This window comes from Psittacula echo, assembly GCF_963264785.1.
Source record: "Psittacula echo genome assembly, chromosome: 7".
Lineage (NCBI taxonomy): Eukaryota > Metazoa > Chordata > Aves > Psittaciformes > Psittacidae > Psittacula > Psittacula echo.
Window position 1 is genome coordinate 25,730,049 of NC_137740.1, and position 19,383 is coordinate 25,749,431.

At 39.8% G+C, this 19,383-nt stretch overlaps 1 protein-coding gene across 1 annotated transcript; it reads left to right on the plus strand.

Annotated features, from left to right (window-relative positions):
• Positions 1–12,043: 12,043 nt before the first annotated feature.
• On the plus strand, positions 12,044–18,958 carry RNF2 (ring finger protein 2; the record flags this gene model as incomplete). Its single annotated transcript, XM_080623044.1, has 6 exons — positions 12,044–12,130; positions 12,516–12,676; positions 13,869–14,084; positions 14,845–15,117; positions 16,260–16,431; positions 18,857–18,958. 6 exons carry the CDS (start codon positions 12,044–12,046, stop codon positions 18,956–18,958), a joined length of 1,011 nt encoding a protein of 336 aa, XP_080479170.1.
• Between the last annotated feature and the right edge of the window lie 425 nt (positions 18,959–19,383).

Consider the following 19,383-nt stretch of genomic DNA (forward strand, 5'->3'; position numbering starts at 1 on the left):
AACACTGGGATGAAACCACCTTGAGTATAATGAAAAGTTTAATTTGATACTTTATTTTTTTTTAATGCTCTTGCCATCCGAAAAGGAAAGAATCTCTCTCTTTGGTCACTTCTGTTAGCACTAGATTAATTGAATTCTTCCATAGGTGTACATACGTATAGCAGATGGTTTGTATGAGGTTGTAGCACAAATGTTTCTAAAGGCCAGGGTGAGCAGCTTGATGTTCAGATTGGAAATGCTGCCATACTCCATGGGTCAATTCGTTTCAGGTCCAGTAAATTGTGAATGGCAATTAACTGCAAGATCCCACATCTTAAGGCACCAGGCAAAATGCTTTCTTCCTTAGGAGAATAAATACAGTGAAGAAATTGTAAAAGACCATGTGCTAGCAAGATAGTGTGTTTCAGCAATAGTAGTGTTACTTTTTTTTTCCCGTCTGTCAGGTGTCATCTGTCCAGTAGCTTGATGGATGTTCCATAATTACAGCATTAGGTTTTGTTACTTGGTTTTCAAGGAAGGATTTTTTTTATTTTATTTTGAAGAAAAATGCCTATTAAGTTTAGGGGGCAGACTGTGGAAAAACGTGAGTTTGGGGCTAGTTATGAGGAAAACTAAAAACTCTGAAGTAGTGTGATTGAGAGGGACAGTCATGCTGGAAAACCATCTGTAGTGTTGCTGACTGTTGAGGCTGTTAAGCTGCACTGGTGCCTCAGATTTCTCCGCATTCCTGAGTTTTATTGGCTGCTTTGGGACATTTTTGAGTCTGTGGTCTTGAATTAATTATATATATATATATTTTTTTTTTTTTTTCCCCCTTGTTTTCACACTCTCCTGGCTGCTGGTGCTCTAGGGCAGAAATGAGGTTGTCTGTCTTTGCTAACTGCTCTTAACAGACTGACAGAATTGTATTCCTCAGTTTGGTCATCTGAAAATGCAGAGCTTTATAATACTTGCTTTGGGAATGAATGTAGCTTCCCTAATTTTTATGTACTTCAGTGCTGAGTTACCATAAAGTACCTTCTCATGTAATCGAGTCTCTTCTAGATGAAAAGCTTTGTTATTGAAAGTAATGGGATAAAAGGAAAAAGTATGACTCTTTCTAGGATGACCTGTATAATGGATTTGAATGAACTTCACGTGTTGAGAAATACAGGCTCAATTTTAAGTGGCAAATGAGAATCTGGCAAACTGTGTTAAATATTCTTTGCTTTCAAGCAGCCTGTAGAGATACATACTTGCAACTTCTCCTAGTATGCATTCTGGTGACACAATATTATAAAGAAAAGGAGAACATGTTATTTTTTCATACAAAAGAGGCTGGATTTGTATTAAACGTAGAACTTGGCACAACCTTTAGTGTGGGGGACATCTGGCACTCATGTGTGTACAAATAGCTTTATTGTATTTGTAACTTCTTCACTGTGCCAGTCGATCAGTTATCTAACATTCTGTGGGAGTTGGATGTACTCATCTGAAAGTAAAATTTGTGCTTCATTTTAATGTTAGTTTTCTGGTTTTATTATAGCAAAATTGTTTTCTCAGCCATAGTGGGGCTATGTTGATATAATTGATCAAAACTTTTGACTGCTAATCTCTTCATTTAATTATGTAAATAAAGTAGGAAAATAGTATGACAAGGAACCAATGCAAACATTGTTAAAATGGGATTGTCAGGATGTTTATCACATCATGCCTATTTCTCAGTGTGCATTACCCATATCCTTCAAGAGTAACTGAAACTGGAATGACTTAAAGTAGTGAAAGGGTAGACCTGCTTTAAATTGCTTCATCACATTTAAAAATTCACCATGATGTGCACTGCAGTCAGATTGCTTGCATTAATATACATTATTATTTACAGTAATGTATAGCCTCAAGATGGTACCAGCTGTTCTTTATTTTCATACTTGATTTTTGTTTATTTTGTTTAGCTCACAACTGGGTTTCCAAGTTGCCTTTTTAAGAATGAAATACACAACCCCTTAAAATGGGCCTGAATAAAAAGGAGAGAGGATATTTAACTGCATGTCTTATGGCTAATAGCTTTCCTAAGGTACAGGTTATAATGTCAGCCTTGAAGCAATCATAAATGTGGTTTTTATACCATCATTCAGTTGTCCAGCGAAGTGTGTAAGGGCAGCAGTTGAATCTGCAATGAAGGTAGATGGGAATTCTTCTGTAGGTTGACATTTTCTTAACTCTTGCAGTAGGTTTGGAGAGAGTGGAAGAGCAGACGCTTCCTGCAATGTGCTGGAAGCTTTGGTTGGTTGCAGGAGAGCATAAGGGTAATACTGTCTTTCCTTGTGGTATTTGGGAAGGACTGTGCTGGCATTTGTGAGGATTTTTTGGGGAGTGAATGTGCTAGGTAGGGTTGTAATGATGCAGATGATTTTAAACATGCACTGGCAAAGCCCACCTCAGGATGATGCCCTGACAAAAATCTGATTCTTTCCTTATTTCCCAGCAACACTGTTGCCCTGGTGTTGCTGGTGTGCTCCTTTCATCTCTTTCATGGAGCATGTAATAACATGTCTCTTCTCCCTCCTGGTGTGTTGGTTTCTGGTTCTGGCTTTTTGTTTTGGTTTTTTGTTTGTTTGTTTGTTTTGGGGTTTGTGTGCTTGGTTTTTTGGTTTTGTTTGTTTGTTTGTTTGTTTTCTCTAATTCGGTGTTTCTATGCCACAAATACAGTCCAAGGATGTGTCTGTTGCATGTATTATAAGGATGGAAAGCATGGTCTAAATACTTGTTGTTTGTTATCAGATTTGACTTCTGAAGCATGTAATTGCTACTTGAAGTTTCAGCGTTATTGTTTACATTAATTTGGCATCTTTAATAGTCTTTTAATTGGCTTTGATTGTGCTTCTAGTTAATGTGTACAGAAGTATATTAAACACTGGCTTTGCGTAAGCATTGCTAACCACTCATTTTAAACATAGTAAATTGTTTCCAAAGGAGCTCACATTACTATAGAGTATTAACTGATAAAGTGTTTGGTAATTATTTTGAAATTAGCCCATGAATGTACTTTTAGGTGTTCTGTGATGGTAGCTGAAACTATTCTCTTGGTAACATTCATCTTGTAATCTATATCAGATCTTCCTGAATTTGCAGGCTGACTACCAATCTGTTGCCACTCAGCTCTATTCTAACAGCTACGACTGTTACATTTGGGCAGATACCTTCAGCTCTCAAGAGGCCTGCTTTTCAGTAGCTGGTCAAAACCCAAGGCAGTTTTGCTAGCTGTTGGTCAGTTTAAATGTACATACAGGAGAAACTGTATTCTCAGAAAACATTTTTATGGTGTTTTGGGGCTTATTGTTAGTTTTCCAATTTAAACAGAAATACCCAGTTGGGGCTTTCACTGCTGACTCCACAAGTTCTGAGAAGATACTTAAAGTGTTCTTTTTCTTAAATGGCTTTATGTGTTGGAACTAGATGATCTTAAGGTCTTTTCCAACCTTAACTATTCTATTATCCTATGATTATATAATGTATTTATGGAGGAAACCCCCACCTTAAGCGGGCTTGCTGATTATTTTTTAAAACGGATTAGGGATCTGAATTCCCTTGTTGTTTTCACACAGTTCAAACAAATGCATTCTACTTTATATAAAGCTAGTGGTCACTGTAGTACCCCAGAATCCTTCTGATGTTTATTTTGTGTGTAAGGACAATCTCCATATAATATTCAGCCACATAGATTGTAAAAAGTGTGTGGAGTGTGAGAAGGTCCTGTTCAAGTTTCTTCAGCTTTCTATTATGGCAGTGCTTTATTGGCTGATTAATGTTAGTTGCTATTGTTTTTTCTTGGCTCTGTCACTTTCTATATGGCAAAGCTAAGTATAAACGTCCCTGATAGTGAGATAACCCTATAGTTAGAATCATTAGGGTTGGAAGAGATCTCCAGAGATCATCTAATACAATTTCCTGGTAAAAGCAAGGTCAATCATATCAGGTTGTTCATGACCACATCTAGTTGAGTGTGATTGTCTCCAAGAGTGAACATCCCAAAACTTCTCTGAAGTGACCTCTTATTAGTGATCTGTTTGCTGTGGCTTTATGCTGTCAGTATAGAATTAGTTTCCCCTATGAATTTTGCTGCCCAAAACTTAGGAGTTTATTCTTTCTGTCCATCTGGGGGGTGGTCAGTAGGTCAAGAGAGGTTTTCCTTCCCCTCTACTCTGCCCTGGTGAGACCACATCTGGAATATTGTGTCCAGTTCTGGGCTCCTCAGTTCAAGAAGGACAGGGACCTGCTGGAGAGAGTCCAGCGCAGGGCAACTAAGATGATTAAGGGAGTGGAGCATCTCCCTTATGAGGAGAGGCTGAGGGAGCTGGGTCTCTATAGTTTGGAGAAGAGGAGACTGCGGGGGGACCTTATTAGTGTATATAAATATATAAAGGGGGAGTGTCACGAGGATGGAGCCAGGCTCTTCTCAATGGCAAACAATGATAGGACAAGGGGTAATGGGTATAAACTGGAACACAAGAGGTTCCACTTAAATTTGAGAAGAAACTTCTTCTCAGTGAGGGTGACGGAACACTGGAACAGGCTGCCCAGGGAGGTTGTGGAGTCTCCTTCTCTGGAGACATTCAAAACTCGCCTGGACGCCTTCCTGTGTAACCTCATCTAGGTGTTCCTGCTCCGGCAGGGAGATTGGACTAGATGATCTTTTGAGGTCCCTTCCAATTCCTAATATTCTGTGATTCTGTGATATGCCTTTAGTCATGGCAAATACTTTCTCATTTTGTTTTTAGTAGCTTATCGTATGTTATGTTGCTTTATGTGTGGCTCATGCTATGAGTCCATAGCACAATCTCCTAAAGATTTTAAATGGGGCTTTAATGACTGTAAGAGATTATAATGGATACCAAATCACATCTTATCTCTTGATGGCTGTAAGGCTGACAACTTGAACCTTGCATGTTGGAGGTGAGCTGCACTACAGAGGCTCTGTGTTTTGATTGCAACTCTGAATATGAATTAATGAGCTTGACTTCATTGTTAGCATTGCTGTTAACTGATTGTGTCAAGAGAACATGACTTTACACATGGCTAGTAGAATCATAGAATAGTTCGGGTTGGAAAGGACCTTAAGATCATCTAGTTCCAACCCCCCTGCCATGGGCAGGGACACCCCACACTAAACCATGCCACCCAAGGCCTCATCCAACCTGGCCTTGAACACCGCCAAGGATGGAGCATTCACAACCTCCCTGGGCAACCCATTCCAGTGCCTCACCACCCTCTCAGTAAAGAATTTCTTCCTTATATCCAATCTAAACTTCCCCTGTTTTAAGTTTTACCCCGTTACCCCTTGTCCTGTCACTACAGTCCCTGATGAATAGTCCATCCCCAGCATCCATGTAGGCCCCCTTCAGATACTGGAAGGCTGCTATGAGGTCTTCACGCAGCCTTCTCTTTTCCAGGCTGAACAGCCCCAACTTCCTCAGCCTATCTTCATACGGGAGGTGCTCCAGTCCCCTGATCATCCTCATGGCCCTCCTCTGGACTTGTTCCAACAGTTCCATGTCCTTTTTGTGTTGAGGACACCAGAACTGCACACAATACTCCAAGTGAGGTCTCACGAGAGCAGAGTAGAGGGGCAGGATCACCTCCTTCGACCTGCTGGTCACGCTCCTTTTGATGCAGCCCAGGATACGGTTGGGTTTCTGGGCTGCGAGCGCACACTGAAGCCAGCTCATGTTCATTTTCTCATCGATCAACACCCCCAAGTCCTCCTCTGCAGGGCTGCTCTGAATCCCTTCTCTGCCCAACCTGTAGCTGTGCCTGGGATTGCTCTGACCCAGGTGTAGGACCTTGCACTTGGCATGGTTAAACTTCATAAGGTTGGCATCAGCCCACCTCACAAGCATGTCAAGGTCCCTCTGGATGGCATCCCTTCCCTCTGGCGTATCAACCGAACCGCACAGCTTGGTGTCATCGGCAAACTTGCTGAGGGTGCACTCAATCCCAGAATACTGAATTCAATTCACAAATACAAAGAAGTTAAAACCTTCCCAGTAAGTGATGTTGTGACATTGAACTTGATATTGGGAAGACAAGGACTGATAGCTGAATGAACTAAAAACACTTTAGTAAGACATTCCTCTCTCAAGTTTATGCCCTTTTGAGATCTGTATATAATTATCGTGAGTGCAATATAAACTTGCTGGGAGACAACATGAGGAGAGGTGGCAATATGAGTGAACAAGCAGAAGAGGATGGGGAGGCACAGACAAATGCAGTGACATACTTGTTCAGGATCATTGAGCAGTTAATTTCAGAGCTGGGAACAAAATGAGCTCCAGGCCAGAACCTGATTCAGCTGTCTCCCAGGGATTTTGAGATCCAGAGATGAAAAAAGCTTCAGAAAAGAGCAAATACTAAAAGCACTAGATTGCTTTACATCCGGTTGTAATCTAGAACAGCTAGTACTAGAGTACAGTCTGAGCTGCCAGTGAACTGCAGTGAAGATAAATTCTTTCAAATTATGTCTATCCAGAAATATTTGAGTTATTTTCAAATCAAGCGCTTAGCAAGAAAGTAAAAGCAAAAAGATGTTATATTTTAGAATGCTTTAATTGAATAAATTTAAATGAATGATTGAATTGAATAGTTTGTCAAAACATGCAATTTGTCCTCAATACTAGTTAAAGTATCAGAGAGTAAAACGTAAAACTCTAATCCTGTTATGTTTCCGAGTAACTGCACTATGATACCTATTTTTAAAAGAACTAATCCCATGGGGGGGTTGGGTGGAAAGGAATGGTTGAAGGTGCTGTTGAACTTGGCATAGCAAATAGAGGTCAAACTCTTACTGTTTTAAGTCTAAATATTTATCTCATAAAACTCGGAACAGAGATCATTTGATTTCTAAGGATTTAATACTGTGTAAAAAAAAATTTTTAAAAGAACCTAATGCAGTTTTTATCCTTAGAAGTGTTTCTTTTTTGTGTGTGTGTCTGGTTGTGGGGTTCTCTTGGTTTTGTGGTTGTTTTTTTGTGTTTTTTTTTTTTTTTTTATTTTATTTTGTGGGTTTTCGTTTGTTGTTGGTTTTCTTTTTTTTTGCTTTTTTTTGTTTGTTTTTGGTTTTTTGTTTGGTTTTTTTTTTTTTTTTTAATGAAAGTATCAGAGATCAGTACACTGTTTTGAGCTCAATAGCAATGTCCTGGTTTTGGCTGGGATAGAGTTAAGTTTTCTTCCTAGTAGCTGATGCAGTGCTGTGTTTTGGATTGTCAGAGAACAATGCTGATAACACACCGATGTTTTAGTTGTTGCTAAGTAATGCTTACCCCAGTCAAGGACTTTTCAGTCTCTCATGCTCTGTCAGGGAGGAGGGACATGAGAAGCTGGGAGGAAGCAGAGACAGGACACCTGACCCAAACTAGCCAAAGGGGTATTCCATACCACAGCACGTCATGCCCAGTATATAAACTGGGGGGAGTTACCTGGAATGGGCTGATTGCTTCTTGGGGATGGGCCAGGCCCCAGTTAGAAGGTGGTGAGCAATGGTGTTGACTATCATATTATTTGTTGGTTTTTTTTTTAAATTTTGTTTCTCTCTTTGTTATTTCCCTTTTCATTATTATCATTATTAGTAGTATTAGTATGGTATTATACCTTATTTTTTAAACTCTTCTTAACTCAACCTATAGGCTTTAGCTTTTTTCCAGTTCTCCTCCCTATCCCACTGTGGAGGATGAGCTTGTGGCTACGTGGTATAGTTATGGTTATCTCTTCCAGCTGCTTGGTGCCATTCCACCATTTCTCTGATTTCACGGTGTGCTAACACAACCATGCATGCAGTTGCTCTTTAGCCTTTGCCTGGGCTAAAATAGGCACTGCAAAGTGTTTTGGAGGATAATTCAGGTTGTGAGTGGTCTCTGATGGCATCTGATAGAAAGTCCTGTCTCCCTGGTTAAAGCAGGACCACGATCAAGGTTAGTTCTAAGCTAGAGCTCCGGAAATCTCAAAATTTCCCAAATGGCAGATAAGTCCATCGATGAATTTCAGGGTGGTTTAAACCTCTGAAATGGTAAAGTAGGGAAGAGCAGGAGCAGTGACATGCTGCTGCTGAGCTCCTCCTTTGGCTGCCTTGTAGCAAGAGCAACCAGCCTATCTGCAGCTCTGAGTGGTCTGAAGGGTACTTCTTGCCAGCTGGAATTTATATTTACTGGCCAGTTTCAGGAATGGGATACCCAAATGCCCAGCCTGCTGTGACTCATGACTATATTGGAGCAATTAATCAAGTGTGTTCCAGTATAAGAGCTTGTAAAGTGGATGTGGTGTGACAAGTGCAGATGTTGGTCTGCTGGAGGGTTTTTTTAAGTGCATTGGAAGGACTTGCTGGCATAAATTCCTCAGTCAGTAAGTAGGCAGATCAGAGCGGCTTTTCTGGTGGGGTCTTTCATACTGTTATTTTCTTCTGTAACTGTCTCTGTTTTCCTTCAGGAACAAGGTCTATTTTGTTATATTTTTAAACCTCAGCTACTTGTCTTCAAATTTGCTTTACAAAATAGTCTGCAGATGGATTAGCACAAGGAGCGAGATTGCATAAGCCTGTTTTCCAAGGAAATCCAAATTAAATAGCAAGATTTTCAAATGAAGTTACGTGGTGCTTTTTACTGAATCTGGCAGGCTCATCTCTCAGTTCTAGTTAGGGGGCTATTCCACTTGTGGATAAAGGTTGGTTGTATAAAGTTAATCAAAAGTTTCCAAAGCTCCTTAAAAGCAGTACAGGTGAGTTTTGTTTTACTTTGGTTTTGATGTTCTGGCAATGTGGAGAACTCGGAAACATTCTAGGTACAAAGAAATCAAAATTTACATGTTCTGATAATCTTTAGCAATCTCTCTGTCTCATCTTCCAGTTTTCTTCTATAAAAAACACTAAACAACTAGGCAAGTTTTATGACTAAATACTGAATGTTAGCTTGCTTCCCTTTTTTCAGATGCTGTTTGGAACTGGGGAGTGACAAAGAATCAAACCTGAAGAGATTCATAGTGTTTCTGGCTCTCAGATCTGTAATATATTCTTTTGGTTATATCAGTCAGCTCTTGCTTTGATAGTGACAGATGTGCATACTCTGTAATTATTAAGTTTGTCCTTAAGAGTTTTACTGTGCCTTGAAGACTGAGTCAGTCTGAAGGATTGCAGGTTTCCTTAGAATACTGTCCTCTGGCTATATCATAAATCACAACAACTAGGACTTCTTAATGGCTCTGAGAGAAAGATGTTTGATCTGCCTACAGGAATGTGGCTTCTCCCCCTTATATCACCTTGTTGTGTGGCTGATTGCTCTCCTCATATCAAGAGGGTATATACAAGTCATAAAGGTAAAAATTGATAAAACTTAAAAAGTTGTGGTGTGTGTTAGAAGATTTTTCAAAAGCCTAATGATGAGAAAAGGCTCACAGGGAGTACCTGACTTCATATTGTTCCTAATGCTAGCACATGTGAAGAAGAGATCTGGTCATCTTTGTTTAGGAAGTGGAAAAGATCTGATCAGCATGTTTGAATTGACTGTGTTTCCACTGATGCTCAGATTTTGACTTTGGACATACCAGAGGCAGAGGAAGTGTTTACTAGTCATGAAGGGGATTGTGTGAATCTGTCCAGCTTTAAGGCCAGGGTTTTCCTCCTTAAAAAATTTAAAGTGGAATTACTGCAGACCTTAGGGTGAGAACAAAGGACTTGGTATCTCAGATTAGAAGCCTGTAGAATAAAGTTGATCAATTATTTATCATGACACTTGTACCATGTCTTCTGCAGTGTAGCCTCAAGCTTGTAGGCAAGGTTGCAATATAAATGGTACTGTTAATACACTTGTTCTCCAGATTGATAGGTTTGCTGACAGTCTGGCACCTGGAGAGCTGCTTTTCTCTGTTAGCAAGTGTAGGCCTGCAAGTTTAGGCAAGAAGTTACTTGTGCATGTGATCTGTCTTTACTATGAGGCCACTTAGATGAGCTCTTTACTGTGATAGAGCTGCATAATGTTTGGAGCAGGCTTTTCTGTTAAGGCAGGTTGGATTTAGTGGGACTTAGTTGTCTTTGCTGCAGTCTTGACTGTATGTTTCAGCAGATTTTGGGAGGGCTGTGAATGATCAGCAGCTTCACAAATTTCTTTTAGTAGTTGGAATAATAGTTAATTAAATATGTTAGCTTTAAAAACACTCAGGAGCAGTATCCAGTGTGGACACGGAATAATAATGTTGGGCCTATGTTACAACAATTGACTGTCAACAACACATAATAAAAATCCTTATCCCAGAGGATTTAACTTCCTATATGCCTGGAATTACCTTAAATAATAGTGGAAATTAGAACACAGAAATACTGTTTCCTTTATTTGCCACTAGTATGTTTTTCAGTGCTGTTTCTTTACTGAGATGTGTCACTTAATACCATAATTAAATTCATACCTCTGAATAATTTAAATAAAATGCCCTGAATCCTGACAGGACAGCCCAATGCTTGGCCAGACTGAGAGCTGACAGTCTGCAGCTGGGTTGTGATGGCTTGTCACTTTTAATGGGGAGGTGAGATTTTACTTTTCTGATCCACACAGAGGAACATGTTTCTCGTGGCAAGTAAACTGCATTTTTAGGGCACAATATTTATATAGTAAAAATTGGAGTTGACATTCTGTCATCTCCTAATTATTTCTTTTGACACATCTTCAGACCGTTATTGCTTATTAGACGTAATAGTGGACTTGGCTACTTTGTCAGGCTGGTTTTTTTTTTTTTTACCCTCTCCTTTTTTCATAAGGTGAGAAAACTGTAGTTTCTGTGCCTGGGTAAAAGTAGATATAATAATCTTTGCTGCACTGTTTCTATTGCTTTTCCCTCAACAATCAATTAAAGCTTATAAAGCAACCTTGTTCTCCAGAGAGTTTGACCCTTTTCTTATAGAACTTGATGAATTGGAAAGGGGATTATAACGTACCTGGCAGATGCCAGTAGATTCTGCATTTGGCTGCTGATTTGGATGGTATGGACATACAAACCTACGTTTAAAAAAAAAAAAAAAAAAAAAAGTTATAAAAAGGGAGAAAGCACTCTGATTTTTCCACCTAGTAGAAATGTCAGCGGTTATAGTCTTGCTTCTTACATGGTTACATTTATTCTTTAAACATGCCACACAGTGTGGGGTAAGTTTTCCTGCCTTAAGGGAAAGATGGAGATGACTGTCTCCTCTCCTCCCCCTGTGAGCAAATTCTGCAGCAGTGGTTGTGGACTGTATCTGTCATCTGTTGAGTGCAGTTATTTCTAGCCCTATTTCCAGAAGTATCTGTCTACCACTACTGATACAAAAAATGATACAAAAAAACCTGATAATGTGTGTATGATTTGGGTTTCTGAAACTCAAAAACTTCTCATCACCCCCATCCTCCCCCACCTCCCCAGGTCATTGCAAATCAGGTGCACATCAACTGAAGCCCAGCAGGACTGTGAAGTAAAATGGGAGCTCTTGATTGAAATTACCCAGGTTTTACTTGACCTTTAGAATTCTCTAAAATTCTGATTGGAAACCCCTGATGACGTATTTTCAGGAGGAAAAAGAAAAGCATTATAGCGTGCTTCCAGTGAACATGTTTAGCTAGTTTGCTGTGTATAATCTTGACCTTCCACTTGGTTAGGAAGTAGACCCTGTTTGACCCACATGCACGTTTGTAAGTGGATGTTTTATGAATATTTTCCACATCAGGTGGCATTTGCAGCTTTCACATCACACAGCCAAATTTTACGGCCTTCAGTTCTGTGTCACTTTCGTTTATCAGCCTTAATTGATTTTTTTGCAAAGTGTTCATGGCTGACTGACTCCCTCTAATTTTTCTGGAGTGGTACAGAGCACAGGGTTAGCCATCTGTAACAAAGTGGAGCCTGGTACACCGATGAACAAGGGTTCCTCCTGTGTTTCTTCTTTGTTGGCACAGACTCCTGTAACTCCGCACTTGCCAGAGAAGCCTGCCCGAGACAGCTGGTTCCTGTAGCCAAATGTACAGGAGCGTGCAACTTGTTTCTCTTTTTCTTCCCAGCCATGTCTCAAGCTGTGCAGACAAATGGGACACAACCTTTAAGCAAAACGTGGGAGCTCAGTTTGTATGAATTGCAAAGAACGCCTCAGGTAATACGTGCTAAACAGCTGGCCTTTATGGCAGGGCTTTTTAAGATACTTTTTGGAACTTGAAGCTTGATGTGTAAGATTGTCCTTTAGAAGTGCCTATTCTAAACTGCCTATTCTAAATTATACCATGTTTAAAACCAAAATCCTTCCAAAACAAAACCTCTCTCGTGATATTAAAACCAACCAATCAACCAAAAAATAAGTTGTTGGTTTTTTGTTTTTCTTTCTTTATCTGCATGTGTGTGTATGCGTGATGTGGTTGTACTTGTGTCTTGGTTTTTTTGTCTTTTTACTGTGTTTCTGTTCAAAGAAATAGGAAAACATGCAATCTTTCTGAAAAAGCTACTAAATTCCATTAAAGAACTTGTACTTTATTTTATGTTAGGAAGCAATCACTGATGGCTTGGAAATAGTTGTGTCACCCAGGAGCCTGCACAGTGAACTGATGTGTCCCATCTGCTTGGATATGTTAAAAAACACCATGACAACAAAAGAATGTTTGCATCGCTTCTGTGCTGACTGTATCATTACAGCCCTCAGGAGTGGGTATGTAAATATCATTACAAGGAAAAGGGATTTCACTTTAGATGAAAATGTGATCAAGGAAATCCATCAAGTCCTGGGTGTTGATGTGGAACAGTTACGCACCTGTGCCCTGCAAGTTTCTGAATGTGTAGCACACCTTCCATATTTCATTCTTGTGTGTTCAGCTATCTGTGGCAGACTAGATCTGTTTGTTTCCTCATGAGAAAAATCATCCTATAAATTTCTTGCAAGGAGTTAAAAACCTCTTTTATATTTTTTCTTTTCTTTTTTTTTTTTTTTTTTTTTTAAGATCCAGTAAAAGCAAAACAAAAAAATACGCATTACTTTCAAAAATGAGTCCCATTTCCCTTCTTCTTCCTTTTCCTAATAATAAATTGCAAATCGTGTGTCCTTTCAACTGTATTTCTGCTTCCAAGCTTTGGTACTGAAACAACTTATGATAAAGTAAAAATAATTTTTCTTGTATTCTTCAGTTAGAAGTTCACATTTCCCCAAAAGCAGTGAAATTCTGAGGTAACCAACAGTAACTAAATCAATGATGCATCTATTCTTGATAATGGCAATTACTTGTGTTCACACTTAATTTGCTGTGCCTCTAAATTCTGATGAGTAATGAGCAAAAATACATCAGAGAGAAACAAGAAAGTAATGACGCCAATGTTTCAGCTATTGAGGCCTCTCCCTTTAACAGGAAAAACATTGTGTGAACCTGGCATTTTAGTTAAATGGGAACAAAATGTTAGGAAGGAGAAGGCTCTCTTTTTTTTGCAGTAGTTATTGCTTGAACTATATAATAGGTTCCTTAATCTCTGTTTTGTCATGTAAGTGCTAGAAAGACTATGCCTTAATATAATTTTCACTAGACATGCATTTTTTCTAGGTGAAAATCCAGTCACAGGGTTAAGGGAAGAACTGGTTTGCAGAGTGGAACTTTTGAACTCTTAAATACAGTTTGTTTAAACATACTTTAAAAACAAAACAAACAAACCCCCCCAAGAAGCAGGGAGATGTGTTTGGGGTTTTTGTTTAAATACCTGTCTGTAACTACCTGATCTGTCAAAAGATAGAAGCCCTATTCCAGATTGGCTATAAATATTCAGTGTTAGTGAGCACTTTGACTAAGAATTGCAATGTCAGGACAGACTTGTTCTTGCTGGACAGTTAGTATTGTTTTCTTCTTGTTCATGTCCAGCAACAAAGAATGTCCCACGTGTCGTAAAAAGCTAGTTTCAAAAAGGTCATTGAGACCAGATCCCAATTTTGATGCTCTCATCAGTAAAATTTATCCAAGCCGAGATGAATATGAAGCTCATCAGGAGAGAGTGCTAGCAAGAATCAGCAAGCACAATAACCAGCAAGCTTTAAGTCACAGCATTGAGGAAGGATTAAAGATTCAAGCTATGAACAGGTATGTAATCCATGTGATTTAACCATGTGTAACCTTGTTTACCTTAACACTAAAAACACTGTCTGTCCTCACTCCCTGTATAGCTTGAGATTTCTCTCCTCTGAAGTCTGCCAAAATAGCTTGTAACCTTTTATCTACTGATAGAAACCTTTGTATCACTCCCTGCAACTTCTGTGGCAGCCTGATGTAGATAGATTTCATTTTAGCTTTACCAAATTATGGCTATTGTGTTTTAGATAATAAACTGTAATACAATTAATCCTGTTCCAACATATTACCATTACATACAAATAAGTGCACATAACACCAGAACTTATGTTTTACTTGTGACTTAATTCACAAGGCTGGATTATGTGTTGTTCACACAGTAGTGAAATTCTAGGTGTGTATTTAAATCTAAGAGAGCCAGCTGGGAAGGAGGCCCCAGATGTTATGTTGTGGTGAAGCATGGTGTCATTTGTATTTTTAATCACATACGTATTCATATTTAGATGAAAATAAGGGTCTCAAATTTCCTGAAAATAACCATATGAAGTTAAAAATTATCTTTAAACATGTCTAAACCCATGTCTGTAACATGTCTAAAAGATGTTTGAGGGATAGGAAAAAATCTGTATGAGTCTATGAGTTTGGTTTTTTGTTTGGTGTTTTTTTTTTTTTTTTTTTTGTAAGAATGGATTTATTTTTTTGTTTATATATCTCTGAAGCTTGTGCATACACTACAATGGATTAGTGTTTATTTTTACCTATTTCTGATCAGGTTGCAGAGGGGCAAGAAACAACAGATTGAGAATGGTAGTGGTGCAGAAGATAATGGCGACAGTTCACACTGTAGCAATGCCTCAACACACAGCAATCAGGAAGCGGGGCCTAGTAATAAGAGAACCAAAACATCGGATGACTCTGGGCTAGAACTGGACAATAACAACACAACTGTGGCAATAGACCCTGTAATGGATGGTGCTAGTGAAATTGAATTAGTCTTCAGGCCTCATCCGACCCTCATGGAGAATGATGACAGTGCACAGACAAGGTAAATATCTTCTATTCCTCTTCATGAATGCTGCTGTTATTTTCTGGTGATTTTGTTTTCTATCACTTCTTGGGGCTTTTAAAACTCAATTTACTTTTGGTCATACCACATGCTGTTTAACTGTGTGTGCTCTTTCTTTCTGTTTCAAGTCAGGTAGATGGTACTGCTCAATGATTATCAAAAATACAGTAACAATCTGGTCTAAGCCTTTGTTTTCAAATAAAGATGTTTTTAAGAGTTTGTAGTGTTGCAGTTCACAGTAGGTACTAGGATGATGGTATCAGCCCCTTTCTACTTATTCTAAGATTCTTTGGGAATAAACAAACTGTCTGTGTCAGCAGTTTTCAGAGCAGCTATGTGTCAGCAGGATTTGTGGTTTCGTAGGCTGGAAGCTTTTCCTGGCATTTTTTTTCACGATCCAGTCCAAGCACAGACTGCAAATTTTGGATCACAGCAATGAGCAGTCTCATATTTTCCTCAGGTCTCTTCCTGGCTTCCTGTCATGATGAAACGTATCTCTGTAGCGTGTTTAAATGTATTATAAGCCTCAGCCAGCTTTTCTTTTTGGTTTGGAATTGCAAGGGAATTCTTGGGGTTGTGCTGAAAAGCAAAAAGAAAGCCAAGCTTCTGGGAGAGGCTTCTACAGCATTTGTGTCAGCCTTTAATTCTTGAATAAAGACTTGAAGTGAGAGCAGATTGTGAGACAATAAGTAACTTTAACAAAGAGCAGAGGTGCAGAGAGTGTCTCATGTATAGCTCTGGCACCTTCATGGCTTTCTGTTCAGAGACTTCAGACTGTATCTATGATCAGATTTCAGCAGTTGTGAGTAGCTCTCAAAACCCCTTGAGAACCTGTTATAAGGTTTTTAATTCTGAGCAGATGACAAGGCAGTGTTGTCTTCTCTCTAGAAAAGAGCAGGAGGGCCTGTGGGAGAAGTGTCAAAAAGATGTGAGGGCACTTAGGAGCAATTGAATTTGGTAAGCTGCTTGCAAGTCAGGGATGAAAGCGATTATAATTCTTGTTAGTGAACTGTCTTCAAAGGCCTTTCACACTTGATGCTTAATATCTAGGGGTGTTCCAGCTCTCTTGTTCCCATACCTGCAACTCAAATGTCTGTTTATCTTTGTGGTTGTTGTGACAGATACATCAAGACCTCAGGCAATGCCACTGTTGATCACTTGTCCAAGTACCTAGCAGTAAGATTGGCTTTGGAGGAGCTTCGTAGCAAAGGAGAATCAAACCAGATGAACCTTGACACAGCCAGTGAGAAGCAGTATACCATTTACATTGCTACTGCCAATGGGCAGTTCACTGTGAGTAGAACTTGTGTCTAAGAGTAACACTGAGCATCAGTACATCTTTGATATAAATCTCATTAAAATCCACTCAGCTGGACTTTTCTGCAGTTGGCTTAGAGGTAAAACTCATAGCAGCAGATTATTTATTAGAGACACAGATAAATTGGTTTTTAAGGAAAAGTGTACAGCAAAAGCTTTGGTAGTAGAAAAGGATGTATATAAATTACTTTCAGAAAATGTAGTGATGACAGCAACTACAAGCTGACTTATGCTATTATTTTAGAGTTAAAATTTAAGAGAAAAAAATATTACTTCATCTGAGAATCTTGTTTCAAGAACAGATAGCTCTAGCACTAGGAAGCGTCTATTTTAAGGTGGCATTTCTCCGCTTCCATGTAGGCTTCCGCAGTTCCACTATGAGACAGCTGAGTATGCTTAGGGAAGAACCACTTCTGTCATTTCTGACTTCAGAATATAGATACAAGGCAGTATCTCAATTAGATTGATCTCTGAGCCTGGGCATTTATCTGAATAAAGTAAGTCATATGATTAATCATAAAATTGCACCATAGAATGGTTTGGGTTGGAAGGGGCCTTAAAGATCATCTAGTTCCCACTCCCCTCATTGCTCAAGGCCCTATTCAACCTAGTGCTGAACATTTCCAGAGATGCGGCAGCCACAGTTTCTCTGGGCAACCTGTTCCAGTGCCTCACCACCCTCACAAGAAAGAACTTCTTCCTAATACCTGATCTAAGCCGCCTCTTTCAGTTTTAAGCTATTACCCCTTGTTTTGTAACTAGTTGTTCTTATATAAAGTCCTTCTTCAGACTTGTAGGCCCCCTATAGGTACTTGGAAGGCTGCTGTAAGGTCTCCCTAGAGCCTTCTCTTCTCCAGGCTGAACAACTCCATCAGTCTGTCTCCATAGGAAAGGTGATCCAGTCCTCTGAGCGTCTTTGTGGCCCTCCTCTGGACTCACTCAAGCAGGTCCACGTCTTTCTTATGTTGGGGGCCCCAGAGCTGAACACAGTACTGCAGGTGGGGTCTCATGAGAGTGGAATAGAAGGGGAGCATCACTTCCCTTGACCTGCTGGTCAAGCATGTGCTTTGATGCAGCCAAGCACAGGGTTGGCTTTCTGGATGGCATCCCTATTCTTCCAGCATGTTGACCGCACCAGAGTCTGGTGTCATCAGCAAACTTGCTGAGGGTGCACTCAACCCCACTGTCCATGTTGCCAACAAAGATGTTAAACAGTGCCAGTCCCAATACCAACCCCGAGGAATGCCACTTTTCACTCGTCTCCACCCAGACATTGAGCAGTCACTCGTCTCCACCCAGCAACCTTTGAGTGCAACTGAACTCTTTTGAGTGTGACCATCCAGCCAATTCCTTATCCGCTGAGAGATCCATCCATCAAATCCATGCCTCTGCAGTTTAGAGACAAGGATGTTGCGTGGGACAGTGTCAAGACACTTTGCACAAGTCCAGGCAGATGATGTCAGTTCCTCTTCCCTTATCCACCAATGCTGTCAACCTGTCATAAAAGGACACCAAATTTGTCAGACATGATTTGCCCTTGGTAAAGCCGTGTTGGCTATCACCAATTACTTCCTTATTTTCCATGTGCCTTCGCCTGATTTCCAGGAGGAACTGCTCCATGATTTTGCCAGGCACTGAGATGAGACTGACCGGTCTGTAGCTCCCTGAGTCTTACTTTTCTCCCCTTTTAAAAATGGGGGTTATGTTTGCCCTTTTCCAGCCAGTGGGATCTTCACCAGACTGCCATGACTTCTCAAATGTAAGGGAAAAATGACTTGGCAACTTCATCCACCAGTTCCCTCAGGACTCGCAAATGCATCTCATAAGGTCCCATGGACCTGTGTACCTTTAGGTTCCTTGGACAATCTCAGACCTGATCTCCTACAGCAGGCAATTCTTCATTCTCCCAGTCCCTGCCTTTGCCTTCTGTGACTGGGGCAGTGCGGCTGGAGCTCTTGCTGATGACGACCAAAGCAAAAAAGTGATTAAATATGTCGGCCTTCTCCATGTCCCAAGTAACCAGAGATAAGCAGATGCTTTGCATTAAGAGTCTATTTCAAACATGACTAGAGGTTGTCCCTTAAGACAAAAGCAGAGATGCTTCTGGTGTAAATACGATCTACTAGTCCCCTGTTTGCAGAGAGAGGAAAAACTGAAGTTTTCTTACAGCTATATTCACTTTGCAAAAATGTTCTTGGGTGCTGTTTTAGTGAGATCAGCAGGAGTTCACAACAGCTTGCATTGCTGCTTTTTGACACCTGGTGTTTAGCTAATAACTTGTGCCACATTATTGGTGAATTCCTTAAGCTGGCACAATCCTCTATAATTTAAACAGTCTTTCTACAGCACTACCCTTGCAAACCATCAGACATTTTATTTCTGTTTTGGTGTTCTCTTCTAGGTATTAAATGGGTCCTTTTCCTTGGAACTGGTCAGTGAGAAGTACTGGAAAGTGAACAAACCCATGGAACTGTACTATGCACCAACAAAGGAACATAAATAAGCTGTGCTGGAAAGCTGAGATGGAACTAACTCTTTTTATAGCTATGACTTCTTTAATATTAAAAGAAGGCACCACCATTACATTCATGGACAATACACGTGATGCCTTCAGGCTCCCAGTATACTTATTAATATGATTAGACAGTATTCTGGGTTGTATTTAATTTAGTCTTTGTTTTGGGCTTTTGGTTTTTCCCTAGGAGACTAAATGACCTTCTCCAGTGCATTCCAGTGTTTGACATGCTTTTTTGTTCCTAATGCATGATAACTGAACGAGTGTTCCAGTTTGGAATGTCTTACTTTGTCCAGGTAAATCTGGATTTCTAATACATTTGACACAGTTATAGTAGCCTCTGTGAAGTATTGAGCATTGGATGGCTAAGTAAGTCGATTCAATAGTAACATATACGAAGGAATGTGTTAAAT